Source organism: Microchirus variegatus, assembly GCF_963457635.1.
Source record: "Microchirus variegatus genome assembly, chromosome: 6".
NCBI lineage: Eukaryota > Metazoa > Chordata > Actinopteri > Pleuronectiformes > Soleidae > Microchirus > Microchirus variegatus.
Genome location: NC_139807.1, coordinates 11,802,704 through 11,821,074, shown reverse-complemented (window position 1 = coordinate 11,821,074; position 18,371 = coordinate 11,802,704). Strand labels below are relative to the sequence as shown.

The 18,371-nt window shown below is 39.1% G+C and overlaps 1 protein-coding gene across 1 annotated transcript in view; it reads right to left on the bottom strand.

Moving 5' to 3' along the window:
• Nucleotides 1-2,004: 2,004 nt before the first annotated feature.
• The window catches only part of dock2 (dedicator of cytokinesis 2), a gene marked incomplete at its 5' end in the record, with an annotated part of 92,809 nt that continues 76,442 nt past the window's right edge, over nucleotides 2,005-18,371 (bottom strand). The window contains 17 exons of the mRNA XM_083890627.1: nucleotides 2,005-2,090; nucleotides 3,029-3,177; nucleotides 4,845-4,950; nucleotides 5,050-5,257; nucleotides 5,992-6,119; nucleotides 6,551-6,688; nucleotides 6,794-6,877; nucleotides 8,210-8,386; nucleotides 8,493-8,579; nucleotides 8,837-8,921; nucleotides 9,025-9,106; nucleotides 9,696-9,837; nucleotides 10,927-11,031; nucleotides 11,636-11,725; nucleotides 12,251-12,361; nucleotides 13,349-13,439; nucleotides 15,800-15,840. Of these exons, the coding sequence (XP_083746753.1) occupies nucleotides 2,028-2,090; nucleotides 3,029-3,177; nucleotides 4,845-4,950; nucleotides 5,050-5,257; nucleotides 5,992-6,119; nucleotides 6,551-6,688; nucleotides 6,794-6,877; nucleotides 8,210-8,386; nucleotides 8,493-8,579; nucleotides 8,837-8,921; nucleotides 9,025-9,106; nucleotides 9,696-9,837; nucleotides 10,927-11,031; nucleotides 11,636-11,725; nucleotides 12,251-12,361; nucleotides 13,349-13,439; nucleotides 15,800-15,840 (1,887 nt within the window). The 3' untranslated portion in view covers nucleotides 2,005-2,027. The remainder of the gene's footprint in view (nucleotides 2,091-3,028; nucleotides 3,178-4,844; nucleotides 4,951-5,049; nucleotides 5,258-5,991; nucleotides 6,120-6,550; nucleotides 6,689-6,793; nucleotides 6,878-8,209; nucleotides 8,387-8,492; nucleotides 8,580-8,836; nucleotides 8,922-9,024; nucleotides 9,107-9,695; nucleotides 9,838-10,926; nucleotides 11,032-11,635; nucleotides 11,726-12,250; nucleotides 12,362-13,348; nucleotides 13,440-15,799; nucleotides 15,841-18,371) is intronic.

The window sequence follows — 18,371 nt, the reverse complement described above, 5'->3', positions numbered from 1 at the left end:
TTTAGATGGCATTGAATCTGTTGATCAGTCAACACCATGTGAGAACACAGAGCATGTCATTTAACTCGGCCACTAACTAAATCTATCTTGTTTTCTTCCTTCCAGATGATAGACTCATGTCTTTAGGCTGAAATATATTTTATGGTGGTGGATCAGAAGACTTAAGTCGTGCAGTGCCGGACTTTGCATGAGGGTTGAAATGCTGTCGCTTTAAATTGGCTCCATGTAGAGAAACCCCGACGGTCAATGTGGCACCAGATAATGACAGTTTTAATAGAGAGGAGAGGAGAAATGTCTGCCATTTCCTTAATCATCATCTTCTGACCGTACTGCTCTCCGGCAGCACCGAGCTCAGAGGAATCACACGACAATAAAACATTTACCGCTGGGCAAATGTGAGCCATTCATCTGCATCGGAATCATTGAAACGACCTCATTTTACATTATATATCATAACATAATGACCCGTGTAAGTGATAAGTTAACTCCTGAAGCCTGAAGGCTGCAGTGTTTCTCCTCCTCCAGGTTTTTCTTCTGCTGTAAGACAGAAAAAGTATCTGCTTACCATCACAGCAGGAGTTTTTTTTTTCCCACTCTGGTTCACAACAGTCACTCACATCCATGAAGCCGTGTACTGTAGATGCTGTCCATGTTGCACATGGTCTGTATTATTAAAGGTGCCATATGTAAGAATGTGGCCAAAAACGGTTACTACATTCAAATTCGAAATACTTTTAGTTTTAAAAGTATTTTAGGTTTCGTTTTCTGACGTAACTGGCAACCCGTGGTTGCTCGGCAACTGAGACTCTGCTGACTGCAATGATTGGTAGATGGCGCCACATGCCAAAACATGATTTCAAAACATAAACATGATTTGCAGTCTGCAAAATATGCATTTTTTAATGCAAATATTTTGGCTGTACTGTTGTTGTTGGTGAGTTCAGTTTGTTATATGAACATTATTCCTCAGTCTGTGACATATTAGGAGGATTTTATGGCCAGTTGCTTTATGTTTATTACATAATGCACCTTTAACAATCTGTCTCAAACAACAGATACTTCAGGGGAAAAACTAAGTATGTAGTATCTGACAACAATACTGAAGCTTTCACCTGCAGTATTTTGTGGTAAATCTAAAAAAAAACATCTACACAGCGACACTGAGAGAAAAATAACCTGCTGTGGGAGACAAAGTAATGATGTGTCATTTTTATACGTTACTAATATATAAATGTGTTATTTTGTGTGAAAAGAGATACTGAATATGAATCATGAAACCTGGGAAATGTATATATATAACACTCATAAAACATAAAAACTCTCATTACGTCTCCTTTCCAGCCTTTAAGCTAATATGAAATAAGTAATGTTGTCATTTTGCAATATGTCAAACTAATATTTTGGGCTGTGTTAGTTAGAAAGAAAGAAAACTGTGCTGACCCTGTGCAGTAAACACAATAAAACTTCTGTGTAATCATTCTGAGGTGGGAGAAATGTGTTCTCCTGTAATCTTGCACGCCGCAGTTTGTTACACTTCATTATGCTTGAATATATTAGACTTTCTTGTTTGTGCCAAAGCTTTTTGGCAGCAAGTTTTCCGTTTAAAAGCCTTTGGGAGGACACGGTAACCTTTGTGCTTTATGAAATGATTATATTCCTATTACCTTGAGTCAACAATGATGAAAAAAAAACGTATATAATAAGCAGCTTAAATCAAACATGTAGGCACAAATGGTTTGTGCTCGTTCTTGTAGAAGCAGAATTGATTGAAAAGCTGCATAATGGCATTAAACTTCTCTGGGAATCATTTGAATATTAGAGGAAAAGGTCACGGTGGAAAAAAAAACAAGCTTTTATTGATGGGTAAAATCTATTCTAATAAGGAAACGGCAACACTGAGAGTGACAGGCAGATCGAATGAGCAGTTGCACGGTTTTGCTGTTTGGCTGCAGGTTTCTGTGAATATGTTTATAATGCCAACGCATTAAAAACAGCAAAAGAAATGGGAATTGAAAAAGTAATGGATTTCAGAAATGACTGTTGCTGTCCTTTGCTGGATCAGTGGGCTTCACATCCTCTGATTTGGAGCTCTGTGAAACAGACATGAATGCAGAATATAAACACACAAGGTTTACTCTTTGTAAAAGTTAAACATGAGTCATGTGCAATAATGGTACGAGCTTGATGTAATGACTTGTATAGTCATAATGAAGCCAAAAAAGGCTCATTTTAGTTTGGCGTTAAGACTCGAAACAAGGCGGAACAGCTTGTCTGGCTCTGTCTAAAGATTAATAAAGCAACAGTCGGATTACAAAACCGTGTTGATTGTTGAGCTAACAGGTGTATTTTACCTTTGGATAGATTCAGACTCACTGTGGCCCATGTTTCCACTACATAACAATCTCCTGACTGACTTTAACATGTACAGTACTTTGCAAAAGTCTGAGGACACCATCAGCTTTGTTGTTTTTATGTTTGTGATCTTTGGCATTTGGATTAAGATAATGTGACTGAACATGGGCATCTAATGTGGAATAATCTGGAATAGTAGACTTTTTTAAGATGTGTTTTTGTTTGTATTTTTACGGAGCCCCCGATGTGACATGAAAAAAAAGTTACACGAGGAAAAAAAAAGCATAGCGAGATGTTGGCTTTGAAAGTCGAGATCTCCAGTGTAAAAAATGACGAAAAAAAATGTATGACAAAAAAATGGACACATTTTGAAAGTCCATGTTTCAAAAAAAAAAAATGATGGAAAAAAATAAAAAAAATGTACAATTTACAAGACCAAAAAAAAAAAAAAAAAAATTGGGGGGTCTTTTTTTGAAACTCGAGATCTCAAGTTTTTTTGGGGCCTTTTTTTCTCATGTCACTTCAGGGGCTCCATAGTTGTTGCATACGTTTCCCATATTTTCTGTATTCACATCATTGCCAAAACAAAAAATAAGCCTTCTATAGCTCCTCATTTCCACAAATGTTAGAACTGAACCCCGTCAGTGTTTTGAATGTGTTTTGTATCTTCCTCTACCTTGGACTTGAAGAGGAGGTTGATGACTCCCCTTGAGCGTCTGTCTGCTGTTCGGTCAGAGGTCAGACAGACGGACACGCTCTTACTGTCCCTCCTGGCTCGGGGAGTGTCCACCTCCTCTGTGCCCCCCACCACTGCCAAGGACAGACCTACACACAGAAGCAAAACTAAGGATTTTTACATTTGTGTATCAGTGGTAACCAGGTTACAACATCGCCGCTCCTCTTCCTGCAGACACCGTTATTTTGTATTCAACTGCTTTTGCCCTTGCAGCTGTTCCACTAATGAACTGTGTATACAGGCAACACTAGTGGCACTGTGTGCATGTTCAGTGAGGCAGTACAGCTTTGTCGTCAGCGTTGCTCATGGCGTACAAACACCAGAGTCGATGCTGACTCAGCTGGAGTGGGCCAACATGGTAGAATGCCAGTGAAGCATCAGTAATGAGGGCCTCATTCACCTTTAAAGTGCAGGGTTATGAAACTGAAATGATGATCTATAAACTGGAATAAACTGTTCTGAAATGTTATTTCATGGTTGATTCGCTCATTTGCATATGCTATACAGCTTTTCTCACACTTTTCAGAACACACAGGATATCCTTATAAGGACTTCAATATCGACAGCCTAAGCAAAGAACTCTAACCTTTAACATAATCAGCCTAATCCTAACCTTAACCTACCCACAATTCACATATCAGCCCTAAACTAAACCAGTCCCTCAGAAATGAGGTCTTGAATTTGGATACACAATCATTTAAGGCCTATTGCTTAAAGGTGCCATATGTAAGAATGTGGCCAAAAACGGTTACTAGATTCAAATTCAAAATACCGGGATCTTATAGGTTTCGTTTTCTGACGTAACCGGCAACCCGTGGTTGCTCGGCAGCTGAGACTCTACTGACTGCAGTGATTGGTAGACGGCGGTAGGTGGCGCCACATGCCAAAACATGATTTCAAAACATAAACATGATTTGCAGTCTGCAAAATGCATTTTTTAATGCAAATATTTTGTCTGTACTGTTGTTGTTGGTGAGTTCAGTTTGTTATATGAACATTATTCCTGAGTCTCTGTGACATATTAGGAGGATTTTATGGCCAGTTGCTGCAACTATACATTGAATATACTACCCATAATTGTGTGTTTGAGTGTATAATTGCTTTAAAATACAAAAATCACATTGTTTCCAAGCCTTAGATAAACCCTCAATATGAACTTTTGGAAAGGGCCTCGCTTTACATAGTATGCCATCTTGTGTGGCCATTTTTCTACAAGAGACCGAACAGACTTTTGCAGCATTAAGCATAAGGTTGCTCTGCAAATAAAGAAGAAGAATGGCTCTGCACGTGTAAACACGATGCATAAACTAACAAAGTAGAAGGAATGAGTGTGAGAGCTGAATAGTGGAACAGATGAGTTGTACGTTCTGTCTGGTATGAGAACATAGATTCCTGGTGGCTTGGCAAAGGGAGGCATGAGTGTCCTCTGTTCGTTGCAGTTTGTGGTCTCACATCAGATTAGATTAGATTACACTGGACCTTCAAAAGGCCTTAATCGTAAAACATCATTTTGACAGGGGACAGCAGGAAAAGCACAGACGTGAGTGATCAAATTAATGACAGCTGTGTTCCATTCAGCTTCCTTGGTTTCATGGTGCGTGCTGGTTCATTGTCACACTGTCCAGACATACATGAACTAAACAGAGCCTTCTCTGCTCTTTAATGTTTATGAGTAACACCAGAGCTTTTCCCCCTGGACACAATGTCTGATGTGGAAAAAGGGCTGAAATGTCATATGTGTGTGTGAGTGTGAGACCTGTGATGGCAGGCAGGGATCTGGAGTTGGTGCTGGTCAACAACACATTGCCTTCGTTCGGCTCGGACAAGTTGGTGTCGCTGCGGAACTCCTGTTTCTTGGACAGCTGGAGGGAGACGGAGATCACCGAGTTTAGTTTAGAAGCTCCACACATTCTCAGCCTCGTGTCCCTTTTCGCGAACATCTATGCGACTCTCATTCTCACCCGTTTGCAGTCCAGAGTGCTCGTCCGGTCTCTCTCCTCTGTGATGAAGATCATGCTGCTCCTCTTCTTCTTCTTCTTGCTTTTCCTCAGTTTGACCTCTGCATCACCCACCGTCACCACCCCCTCCTCCACTGAACTTACACTCAAGCTGCCACTGGAGCGCGGCAGGGTGGAGCTCCAGTTGTTCGGGGACTCGGGTGGATGGTCCCTGAAAGGGATTGAATATATATATGTTGAATATATGAATGTTATTTCTTTAAAGGTCCCATATTATGCATAATCATCATTTTAATCATTTAAATCCTTATATTTGGGACTCTGGAGGCCCTACCAGTCGCCTAAGTGTGGAAAAAAGATGACTCACTCATGTTTTTGTGGTCATCCTCAGTCTAAGTACAGGAGATAAAACACGCGATGTTGACTTCCGCACTCCTTGGGACGTCACAAGACGCTAAATTCCTTGAATTGTTGTCTCGCGGAGCTCCGCTTTGTCCGTGAGAGTGCTGGTGAAGGCAACGGCATCCGAAAACCGGAAGTCCATGAAAAGTTCTATTCTTGTCTCCACAGTGCAGCACAGAGTCCTACACAAATTTCCAGCCTCAGAAGATTTATCTGTCCAGTGAATGTTATATATGACGGCAATGTTCCTGCTAGAGCCTGCAAATGATCACTTTTCCAAATGCTAACTGCTGTTAGCTCCCATTAGCCTCTGTGGCTCCTAAAGAGATACTAACAAACAGAGCGTTCTGAACAGGGCTGTTTTGTCAGGGTGATTGAACTGCTGTGGTGCTTCATCCTTACGGTATTTTGACCAAAGCATGTCACAGACATGTTCATTAGGACACCAGGGAACTAGTTTAACTTGGAGAAACAGGGTATAATATGGGACCTTTAACATCACTAGATAAGTCAACACGACAACACACACAGAGTCTATACTACCTGTCTGCATAAATCTTGGTCGGAGTCCCACATTCAGATCCTTGTAGTGAGGAGATTGAGATGATCGACTGTCGAAAGGAGCGCAGCATGGAGCGAGGACGAGTGGACTTCCTATCGTCCAAGTCCGGCTGGAAAGTTGAACAACACAAAGTCAAAAAGCAAAAAAAAAAATACAAAACTAGACAGAAACACAGTAACAGAGAAGGAGAAAATCGTTTAAGAATAGAAGATCGAGTTACTGCTTAGCATGTGTATCATAACTCCAACCACAATTAGCGTAATCTCCCCTGAAGGGCAGAGCCAATTTACAAGTAAATGGCCATTATTTAGCCCCATTCACATCATCCACGCCCTGCTCTAGTTGTAGGGATATTTAAAAGTTACAAATCCCATATCAAAGCTTTACTCAGAGGCTTTTGTGAATACTTTGATCTCTCAAATTGGGCTGGGTCAGCTCATTTACAGGGTAATTAATGCAGCTCTATCACAGTTAATTCTGTGTCCAGTCTTGCAGGAAAAACAAAGTTTCAGTGAAACGATTTTTGCTCCAACTTCTCACCAACTCTCTCACTCCGTACTCCTTCTCTACTTTCTTCTTCAGCTGTTTGAAACAGTCCTCCATGCGCTCGTGGAACGGACGCAGGTCATCGGTCACTCTCTTCTCGTGGAGGAAGATGCCTCCACCTAATAATGGGATCTATAGATGCAAACATCAAACACATGAAATAACACATCTCCATGTGTTAGATATGTGGTAAATGCACATATATGCACATATATGCACATGTATTCAATCACTTACCTGCCATGCGATGAGGTCTTTGAGGCGCAGCAGTTTCTCTCTGTCCTCTGGATGCTCCTGAGTGTACTCTTCAGTGAAGAATGCCTGACACAAGCATTAGAATAAGAATTTTTCATGCTTAGCCAGTTTTTTAAATCTGTAACTTTTCTCACTGTGCAATTTTTAATAGGTTTTATGCTTTTAAATAGACATCTCTACCATATACACATTTTACCTTTCGACAATATTTAATACTTTCAAAGTTTTTATCTATTGGAGCAACTTTTATGCCAGTTTGTTGTTTTTTTGCTGGTGTTTGTTGTTTTTCTCTTTTAACAAATACAATAAAGCTCTACTTCAACTATAACTACTACGCATTTGTTACATTAATTGTCATTTATAGAATAATTATTTCCCTATCATAATTAGTGCCCTTTAGGAGGCGACACTAATTTTTAAAAAATAAAACAATTTCAAGTCCTTTAATTGAAATAGATTAAAGGACTAGATGAGATCAGTGCAGCAGAACTGTCTCATGAGCTCAGATAACTTATTAGAGGCTACAAATGAGTCAACAATAAACGTAACATTTTGACAAGTGCAAGACACATTATGGAAACTCTGAACTCCGTCATCGTTATACGACACTTTTAACCCTTTAACACAGAGCGTGTCGCTGACGACACGTAAGCATCGCCGTAGTTACAAAACGGTTTGCGCTAGCGGAAAAATGTCAACGGTTTCTGAAAGCTGACTAGTTGCATGTCAAAGTCCGCATGTGGTTATTACGGTAATTTCACTCATGTTTTTCAGGAAGCTGGAGAATCTGTTTATTTGTCGCCAGATAGGAGAGAGTTGGAGGAACAACTGTACATAGTTTCCATTTTTTTGGCCTGTTTTTACACATTGAGAGTCTATGGTTATATTTTCTTTAATATTATTATAGATATATGTTTTCAAATTGAACAAGCAAATTCTGTTATTCATGTACAACGGTGGAGTTTTTCTAAATAAACTCTTTTTGTTTCTCTTCTTTTTAAATTGTTAAAACCATATTTTAATATGCAGTACCTTGTAAATAACTACCAGATATTGGAAGTTATTCAGGAAAAATGGGCAAAAGCACTTCCATGACATTCTCTGGTCATTACATTGTTAAATTAAGCACATTAAAAGTCCAGGTGGACATTTTGAACATTGGATCAGGTGTTAAAGAGTTAAAAACCAAATAAATAAAAAAGTCATAATTCAAGATATGGCAGTCCTAACCCCCAGCAGATTACATCACATATAAATTGGTTTTGTATGTTTTGTATGATTTCTATGATAATAAACTCCATTTGACTCTTTCTCGTGTAACTGTCTCAATTCTTTCTGAAGTCTCTCTTAAAAAAGGATCATAAATTGATCTGGGTTTAATTCCGGAAACCGTTTTACCTTTTCATACTTGGCAAAGCCACCCATAACAGCTGGGTCCACAATTCCATTGAGCAGCATAGACAGGGGGTTGATGGGAAGGCTCCAGTCTGCCTGATACTGGTTTATCATGGTCAGAATCTTCTCATTGGCAAACTCCATGGTCTCTATAGCATTCTCCAAAGGAGATAAGGTTGTCTGGACAAAAATTTAGAGAGAGGAGAAGAAGAAGAAGAAAAGGCGGTGTTATGATGGGAACGTGCTTCACTAATTATTTAACACAATCTAACCCATGCACACTTACATGTTTGACGTCAGTAGCTTCAAACCAGCGCAGGATCCCAGGCAGTTTATAGACGGTGGTGAAGGTTGTGCGTTCAATCCACATAGACTAAAAACAAAAAAAGGACATCAGCCATACACATCTAATATCTGGTCTTACACCCGAACCTGCTGTGGCATCTCCAGTGCTCATTTGAAACCTTAGAAAACAAGCTGATATATTAGCGTATAAAAAATACCACACTTTGTAATGATACAATCCTATTATTTTAAAGAGTGGGGTTTCATCTTTTCAGAATAATAACAGTGCAAAGCACACGATAGCTTCTTAAATATAGTCGTAGTCCCTGTGGTCATAAATCTTACAGCAAACTCATTGTTTGGGTCCACAGGTCCTTTCCTCACAGGTCTGGAATACTGAAAACGCTGCACGTAGTTGGACTTGTAGAAGCTGCATTGTGTCAAACAAGGAAAATAAAACACATCAATTACAAGAGATCACAGACACTGCCTTTGTACTTGATGAGGACTCGTTCAGGTAAAAAAGCACCGACTTGATAATCTGGTCAGGGACAGGTTTGTTCTTCAGGCGAGGAGGGATCTCAAGGACTGGCCTCACTGTGAAACACTGGATATCTGAGTCACATCACTCAGGAATAAAACGACAACAAACCATGACAGAGAGCGTCTCCACGTCCCTGTATAGTCTTTTACCTGAGAAATGTGTCTGACCTCCAGCAGCTACCTGCCAGTATACAAAACAATAAAAAAAAAAAAAACTAAACAAAAAGAAGGTATTTGCAGATTAATACCGACTTGATAATTCTCGACAAATCTAATACACATGCCGTATAGATTGTGATGGAGATTCTGAGTAAATGGTCCCCTGGTTTCTGTTGCAACACTCTGAATCTTCATTAATCTTATCCTTTACTTCCAGCCAGCTTCAGCACAAACAAAAACATGATGAATGAGACATTTAAAAAGCTTTACTGATATAAATGGTGTAATTATTGGACAACAAAATAATGTAGCATCCATTAATGAAAAACACAAAACACCCAAATCATCACGAAAGAGTGTTTCCCTCTGTTTTTGGAGCAATAACACAAAAGTACTGCATGTAAATAAGTGGGTCCATATGAATGCATTTTCTATAACAATGTGGCTTTACAGCATTTAGGATTTAACATTTCTATGTATACCAACATCATCTGAAGGATACACTGAAGTGGAGAGTTTCTGATATCATCTGCCGGCATCGTGGTGGTGTTGAGGCGAACGGCACTGGGGAACTGGCTCATCAGCTGGTTCTGAAAGTCTTCTCTGCGCTCGTACTCCTTACCGCGGTGGATAAACACCTTGTTCTGAAGAAATGCACGAGTGTTAGATTAAGCTTCAGTTTACAGTATCATGTGATCTCATTAGGATTATTTTCTTCTTATCTCGGCCGCTTTGGCTGCTTCTACCGAACACAGGAGGATGAATTGGAACATTATGTAAATTCTCTACTTTGCTGAAATGCACAGATCATCAATGTTTACATAAGGAATTTTATGTCCCATTCTGGGAACTATCTGCTGCATAGTGTATTTGTCTGCCCCCACAATTTTAAATAGGTTATCTCCAGCATCTGCTGACAAAAAAAAGGTTTATTTGACCATTTTAGAAGTGGAGTCAGTGCCACATCCAGTGGTAAAATAATGACTTTGTTCCTTAATTGGAAAAATACTTCTTTACAAGTACAAAATGATTGCTTTGGTCCCTGTGACTGATGATCATAACATTCTGAGATTATGTATACATCATACCAGCGGTATATAATGCTACCATATTAGTGGAGATAGAGCTATATTCAGCCTGATTTGATTAATGAGTGAACAAATAGGAAAAATATAAAAATTTGATAAATAGAATTAATAGAAAAATGGATTCTGGCACAAACCTTTCCTAACACAAGATACTAGGTCTTTTTGTGTATTCAAATTAGGATGTCTAGACTCAACTTGCACCTAACTACAACATCCGAAGGATACCTCCATGGGGAGTCGGCCCCGATACCTGCAATAGACAAAATCGGTGTGAAAGCACGGCCTGGAGAGGCAGACTCCTTCTCAGACAAAGGGGTCTGAAAAGGGTCGTCCTCAGGTATAAATGTTTAGGGTCTCGCCATGCTCTGGGTCTTTCTCCAGCTACGACCACTCGTGTGTAGATTGACCTTTTCTTTGCAAAGAAAATAAAACCTTGTCGGCCGGCAGAAGTCTCCATCATTTCATTCTTCACCAGCAGCAGCAGAGAACTTCCACAACAATTTTAAGCACATTACTTCAGTAGTGAACATGCTTATATTTTCCCTGCTGTTCATTTCTGTGTATATACCCTGAGTCTATGTGCTTCTACTCTTTGGAACATTTGAGTATTCTTCATAACACTAAAACTGTGATGTGTAAACGTACCCGGAGGAAAGGAGGATAGCCCTGTCCGTAGTAGCCCACTGCAAAGTAGTCTGGCTTAGGTCTCAAAATCTTCATAATGTTCTCATAGAACTTGGCTTGTTTCTCCTGCAGAGAGAGAGACAAAGAGAGACACTACACTCAGCAGAAAGCTGGGCCGAAGAGAAGAAAAAAAGCATGCACCGTCCAAAGGTAAAGTGCGTCATTTATACAACCACATAAATTCAGCATTAGCTGGGGAATCCACTGCTGCAGTCGGGGCAGGGAAAGAGTACGAGCGGAGTGAAGAGGACACGGTTAACAATAACAAGTTAGACCAAGTGAGAAAGGTCAGGAGGGATTCTGAATTAACCCACGGTTGAAAATTAGAAAATCACACCTGCACTCTTAAGATAAAAGGTTAACCTTCCGATGTGGAAACTGCTTATTGGGAACAAATGGCTGTTGAGAAAACAAATGACTGTAATTTAGAACTTGAACAATGGCTGCTGGACAATTTGCCTGATTTACTTTGGACGGAACTGCAGTTTTGGACCATTGTACATATGTTTATTCATTCGTTTCATTTAACTGTGGTTCAGGACGCAACAGCTGCACTCACACAGTAAGCTTTGTTACTGATGCATTTAAAAAACATCTTTGAGAGCATCTATAATTTGAATTCAGAGGCAAAATATTTTTGATAATATTTAGGTTAGAGAGTCATATTTACCAGTCTTTTGCTGAGCAACTCGTAGTCAAAGATCTCATTTTCATACTGTTCCGCTAGTTCCTTACACAGAGTGATGGCCTCTTCCCACATCTAAACACATGTACGCACACACGAGGAAAATAAGCAGAAAAGTCCTTCATTACACCATCTGCTAACACATCTGCAGTCATGCTGTGTCATGGTGGAAATTCATCATCTTGTCTGTCTGCAGGGCTCTAGGGAAATGTGCAAAATGTGTCTGCCACTGCTTCGGAAAACTCACAGCAGAATAATAAAGTGAAATGAGACAAAAATGTACCACATATAGATTATGGCTGTTTTTGCAGCACTGTCTTAAAATATGGAACGTATGATGCAGGAGAGTGTCATTTATCAAAATAAAAGTCTCTAACAAATGCAGATTTTTCTAGGCAGTGCTAATTATAAAAAAAACTTAAAGGACCAGTGTGTAGGATTGTGTTGTGTTTTGCATTATTATCAACAGTGTATTACATTTGTGTCGATATATCATTCTCTATCTAGTATAATCTTACTTATAATATATTTTTTTAATTTCTCATTATTAATTAATTCTCAAACCTTTCAAACCATGACATAATCTGAAAGGACTCTGACCTTGCCCTTGTCAAAGTAGTCGATGATGGTGTCGTAAAGTGTTTCTTTGAGCTGCCGCTGGGTTTGGGAACCGTGGAACTCGAACTGAGGGCTACACATGTCATCTGACCACTAAAATAGAGACAGGGGGAGAAGAAAAGGACAGAAACGGGGGAAAGGACAAAGTCATAAATTGAGATATACTGTGCATTATTTTTATTGCTCAACCCAAAGAGGAAAGTAGTGTTGTCTGGACAGAGCATATTTGTTGGTGTCCCAGTTATCATGACGTTGACACAAAGGAAAAACACAACAGTGTCTTTGAATGTCATAAATCAATATCACCCCTAAGCAGAGCTTGCACAAACCCAGCAGCACAATGATGATCGTTTGTCATTTAAATGAGACAATAATTCATCTTCCGTTATGTAAATGACACAGGAATTACTTTAAAAAACCTCTGCATCTGAACAAACTGTCCAGTCTGCTTTGGACAATGAGGAAGACACCCACCCTGCCCACTAACGTGAAATGGGCACGACACGACCGACACCAAGGATGAATGGACATAATAAAAACACATTACAGAGTTCAACTGCTTTGATGTGAGGATATTAGACAGAGCGAGGAGGAGACAGACAGTGTGATACGTCCCCCCCACTTTCTCTGTTCCTCCTCCGTGAGCCTCTAAAAAACGTCCCATAAAAGAGACGAAGAGAGAAAAGAGGTCAAACGCACTAAAAGACACACACACACACACACACACACACACACACAAGCAGCAGTGGCCAGTGTCATGTCATAAAGCGAGGAGCTTCATCATCTGGAGGGGAATGGTGTTACAACTATTTATTAGCTAATAAAAAAATAACTGTCTCATTAGTTTTCAGGTGTCAAGTGATGGGTAGGGGAAGATGCTCCAGCATTGAACAATACAATGTCACAAAATGTGTTTGTGTGTACTTGTATGTCTATATTAGAGAGGACCAAAGGCTTTTCAGCCATAGGGAGCAGGATATTTTGGTTAAGGTCAGAATTAAGCTCGTCAGGGTAAGGATAAGGGTTAGTGTTAGGCATTTTGTTAAGATGGTTAAGTTCAGGGTTAAGGGAATATCCTACCTTCAGCAGACGAGAGTGCAGCAACAGTGTGTATGCTGCCTCTGTGTAGTTTTCACCCTCCAAGTGAAGGTCTCTCAACTTGTAAAGGTACCTGGTTTTACACACACACGCACACATTTGCAATGAATTTAATTAAATGCAACACACACATCAATCCACTAGATGCCAGTGTTGGGCAACATGAAAAACCACCATGAACTAATTGAGAACATGTTTGAAATCACGTGTCACCGTCTCATTCATGCAGATGTCATTCAAAAATCACACACAGACAGTTTATGTATATGCAAAACACAAAGACATTCAAGCTGAGCAACAAGGAACATGGGAACATTAGGTTCCTAGTGAACCAGCATCCTATGTGTTGGTTTTTTGTTTGCTTTTTTTTTTTTTTTTTTTTAAATTGATCTTTTTGTGAATCTTTCTTTGTCTGGACAAATCATTCTAGCACTCAGCCAGAGTCGAAAATTTATCACCAAGACATTTTTTTTTGAAAAGGCAAGAAAACAAATGGGATTAATAAAGGAACAAGTCCCCCGTACACTTGGATAGCTTAGCTACTCTCTCAACCCAGTCACATTTCTTTTCTATTACTTTCTCGTCTAACCACCTCCTGCTGCAGCTCTTTGGTCTCACGCCTTTAATCTGTTCTCATCTGGCAGGAGATTTTTATTTTTGCCTTTTTCTCTCGGTTATAAGAGTCCTGCTGCTGTTGACAGTGAGAATCAACCCAAAAACAAATATTTGGTTCTTCTCACTTTTCCCCCCCCCAACTTATGCTACTCCTTTATCCACTTTTCTGTCTGAGTGTCAACCTCAACGCTTTCACTGTCTCTCTTCATGCTCTCCTCACTTCCATCACCCAGCATGAACAAACCTATTCTCTTTTCTTAGAGCTAAAGTCGGTATGTAATGGCTGAAAGGATCTCAGTTGATATTTGTTTGTGCAGTATCTGGGTGCTATTGTGTGGTAAAAAGAATTTGGTTAAATCTTCACAAAATGTGGTCTTCGCAAATGTGGTTTAAAATGTTAAACAGTTTTGCTGCTCCTGCACAGTGAGTGACGGTGAAAAACTATACATCTTACCAAATCTGTATAAAATATTAATTCTAGGAAGATTATGCTACTCATGTTTTCCCTCTTACCGAAAATAATACAGAATACACTCAGAATACACAGTAAAACGTGTGCTGTTAATGCACAGTTATGCCTGATATTAAAAATATAGGCATTTTCCACGAATGTTATTAAAAAACAAACAATAAATAATTGAATTATGAAAGATTTGCAGATGCTATTGAGAGGGCTTCAAAATGACATCACAGAAAATAAATAAATATTTAAGAAATTAGAAATATTTCCGCTTTTCTTTGTCGAGTTAAAGTTGGAGTAGAATTAGTGTGATGTATTTTTATTTGAAATTGACGGTACATTGAAAATAGCCCGTCAATCTATTATGTACAAACTGCAAAAAACCCCAGTATATTACTTAAGTCATGGTACATTATGAGAAGACCTTAATTTGTAGCAACTACAGAACGACTTTGTTTTATTTACATATTTATACAGCGAAAGTGATTAGTGGAAATGACTGACTCTAGCCTACGGTAGAGACCAAGAAATGCTGCAGTGAATTTCAGAAATGACTGACCATTAGTTCTGTTCAATGTAGTATATATATTTTACCGTGTCTGGAAGCCTGAAGGGATCAGTGAATGGATGTGCCATCAAAGTTTTCTCTGGCAATATTCGATTTATTTAAGAGTATGGTGAAAGCAAGTCCAGATAATGCACAGTGGCATCAACTGTTAAGTGTCAGGTTCAATATATAGCGGGCTCCCTGCTGAAAATGTAATCAAGCAATTAAGATGTAAATTCAATATTGTATAATTCACACAGTGGGACATCGCATAATTAGTTTGGGTTCTGTTGCAGGCCCAGTGGCCATATGGCTGGAGCGTGGTGCGAGCATTATGGGAAGACTGCAAATGATATACGATGACAGAAATGCAATGCTTAAATATATATATGAATTAAACCATGTTTAATTGTCAACATCACAGGAGAGATGGGGGCGGCTGATAAACCACAGAGGTGAGTGCACATGGTAGAAATGCACCATGGAAAGATGCATGTGTGTGTGTGTGTGTGTGTGTGTGTGTGTGTGTGTGTGTGGCCCATGCTTCTGTCTCCTGCCATCATCATGTCAAACTTCCACACGTCCATCATGTCTCCCTCTCGGTCTCCCTCCCTCTCTCTCTCTCTCTCTACTCTCCCTCCAGTCAGACTAAGAGCTGATCCTGTGGATTTTGACATTAATTCAGTGGGACTCATATAATCCCTTGTCAGATTATGGAGTCAAACACATGCACACACACACACGGGCGCACATAAAACACAGACAGGCGCCCGTTTCAATGTATACCGGGTCAAATCCAGCACATACATACCTGATATACATCCCCTCACGATTGATGTCCTTGTAAAAGTTCTGCAAAAAATCAAAACGAGAAGTTGGGTTAGTGACAGTTTATGTTTGTGTGTGTCTGTGTGTGTGTGTGTGTGTGTGTGTGTGTGTGGTGGTGAGTGGGGACAAGAGAGAGACAGAGAGGGAAATTCCAAATATCAAAATATTAATAATGCATAGCATGTAGCGACTGTAAGTTTGTAAATCTGTAGACTGTACTGGTAAATCTGCAAAATAATTTTTTTTAAAAAGGCTTTTACTTAAAGGTCCAGTGGAGAGTTTGTTGGCAGTGAAACAAGTGTGTTTGTATCAGTGTGAATATGTGCTTTACTATAAAAATAACGTGTTTTTTGTAGCCTTACAATAAGCCTTTCATATGTGCTCACGGAGGCTGTAACTATATTTCTTCATGGAATAGACAAACCAGCCATTCTGAGGTGGAAGCTTATGCAAATGCAAAAGAATGACGTCTTTGCTGGTATGTGAAGGCCACCGTAGTTCCCTGCTGAAGGGGAGGGGTGAGCCGAGGACTCCTCAGTTTCCTCCAGTTTCCCATTACAATCTGCAGTTGAACTTTTTTGTTCTATACGTTAAATGTTAAATGACACTTTTTCCTCTTGTCATGATTAATGGAGTTTAATGAGACCTACAGAGAACCAGTGAAGTGGAAATAACTGCTGTAACCATGAGCCACACTGAGACTCACTGTGAAGCCAAAGCATTGCTGCTCATTCATAACCATGTGCTTTATCTTATTTTTTGGTGTAAAGGTTAGATAAATCATTGTTGGCACCTGATGCATTTTTGACTTGAGAAAGTCAATTTCCTGCTGGAGGCTGCCTATGGCATATGAAGGTCAGGTTTTTTTTTTACTCCCAGCAGCCACTTTTGACCAATTTTATACAATAAAATCCAGTAAACAGCGTGACCACATGTTGCAACTTTTCAGAAATGCCAACTTGCTCTTGTGAGACGCTGGGGAGGCTTTCTTTAGCCTCATCAACATAACATGTTTGTTATTGTCTGAGAAAACACGATAAATATAAATGTGATTATGTGTGTGTTCTCCCTAGATGTAAAACAAAAAAAACAACAATAAACTTTATTTGTATGGAACTTTTCCTAAAGCGGTTAAAACCAAACAAGTGCTTTACGAGGAAGAACAAAGTCAGATACATAAAATGAGAATAAAACATGGGAACATAAGCTGAGAAAACAGATGAAACCATACAAATAAATAAACATTTTAAAGTGAATTAGAGAGTTAGTATAAGGAATAAGAATACACAATAAGAAATCCAGGATGTAACAAAGCTCTGTCACCTTTTGCTCCAGTTTGGTCTCACATTAATCAAAATGTTTCTATCTGTAGATTTTAGTGGTCAAGAGGACCTACACTGTGCTCTGAGGGATTAATTAGTATGCAAAGCAAATAAAAGAGAAGAGCCAACCATGACCCAACGACGAAACCTTGCCAGGGGAAAACAGTACAAAGGATATAAGTGGACTATTGTCCATTTAGTCATTAAACAGTTTCTCAGAAATGTCAAAACAAGAACTTCTCAGAAAACAGAGAAATAAATAAATACATTCAGCTGGGAGTAGGAATTATAGTATGATTTAATCTGCTGTGAATGTGATCACATGATGGGGAGATTATATCAGTTTCTAAACCTGTCAGCACAACGGAGGGAGAACCTGATTAGAAGACATCCACATCATTTCCTCACACACGAGAAAGGATGAGGAACAGACGGCGGCTTACGCTTAAATCAATCGGCCCATAAATTACAAATGGATGAGGAATAGAAAGAAACCAATTTAAAAAAAAAAATCCTTGTTTCATAATGAATACTTAATTCAGTGTGGCTCCTCTGTCCTGAAGTATCGAATGAGAATCGCACAAAATGAACTTCCTAACTTGTCTCTTTCGTATATCACGTTCACCATATGGGAGATTGACGAAGAAGATACAATTGTTTGCAGAGACAAGGCTCACATCACCAATGTGGTGAAATTCGAACACACAACTCTCCACTCAGCCCTTACTGCACAAGAAAGCTGACCTTTAAAATTAAACTACCATTCAAAAGTTTGGGGTCACTTAGAAATGTCCTTATTGTCTAAGGAAAATCACTTTTTTTCAATGAATATAACATTAAATGAATCAGAAATACACATTGGTAATGTGGTAAACGACTATTCTAGCTGCAAACGTCTGGTTTTTAATGGAATATGTACATAGTATAGAGGCCCATTTCCAGTGTTCTAATGGTACATTGTGTTTGCTAATCGCGTTAGAAGGCTATTGGATGATTAGAAAACCCTTTTGCAATGATGTTAGCACAGCTGAAAACAGTTTAGCTGGTTCTTTGACAAAAGGGCAAAATAATAATAATTATTATTATTTCTAATCATGTCAATGTCTTGATTATATTTTCTATTCAATTTGCAACTCTTTTGATGAATAAAAGTGTGAGTTTTATTGGAAAACTCCAAAAAATGGTATCGGTAACCCCAAACTTTTGAACGGTAGTGTATGTTGTGTAAAAAAA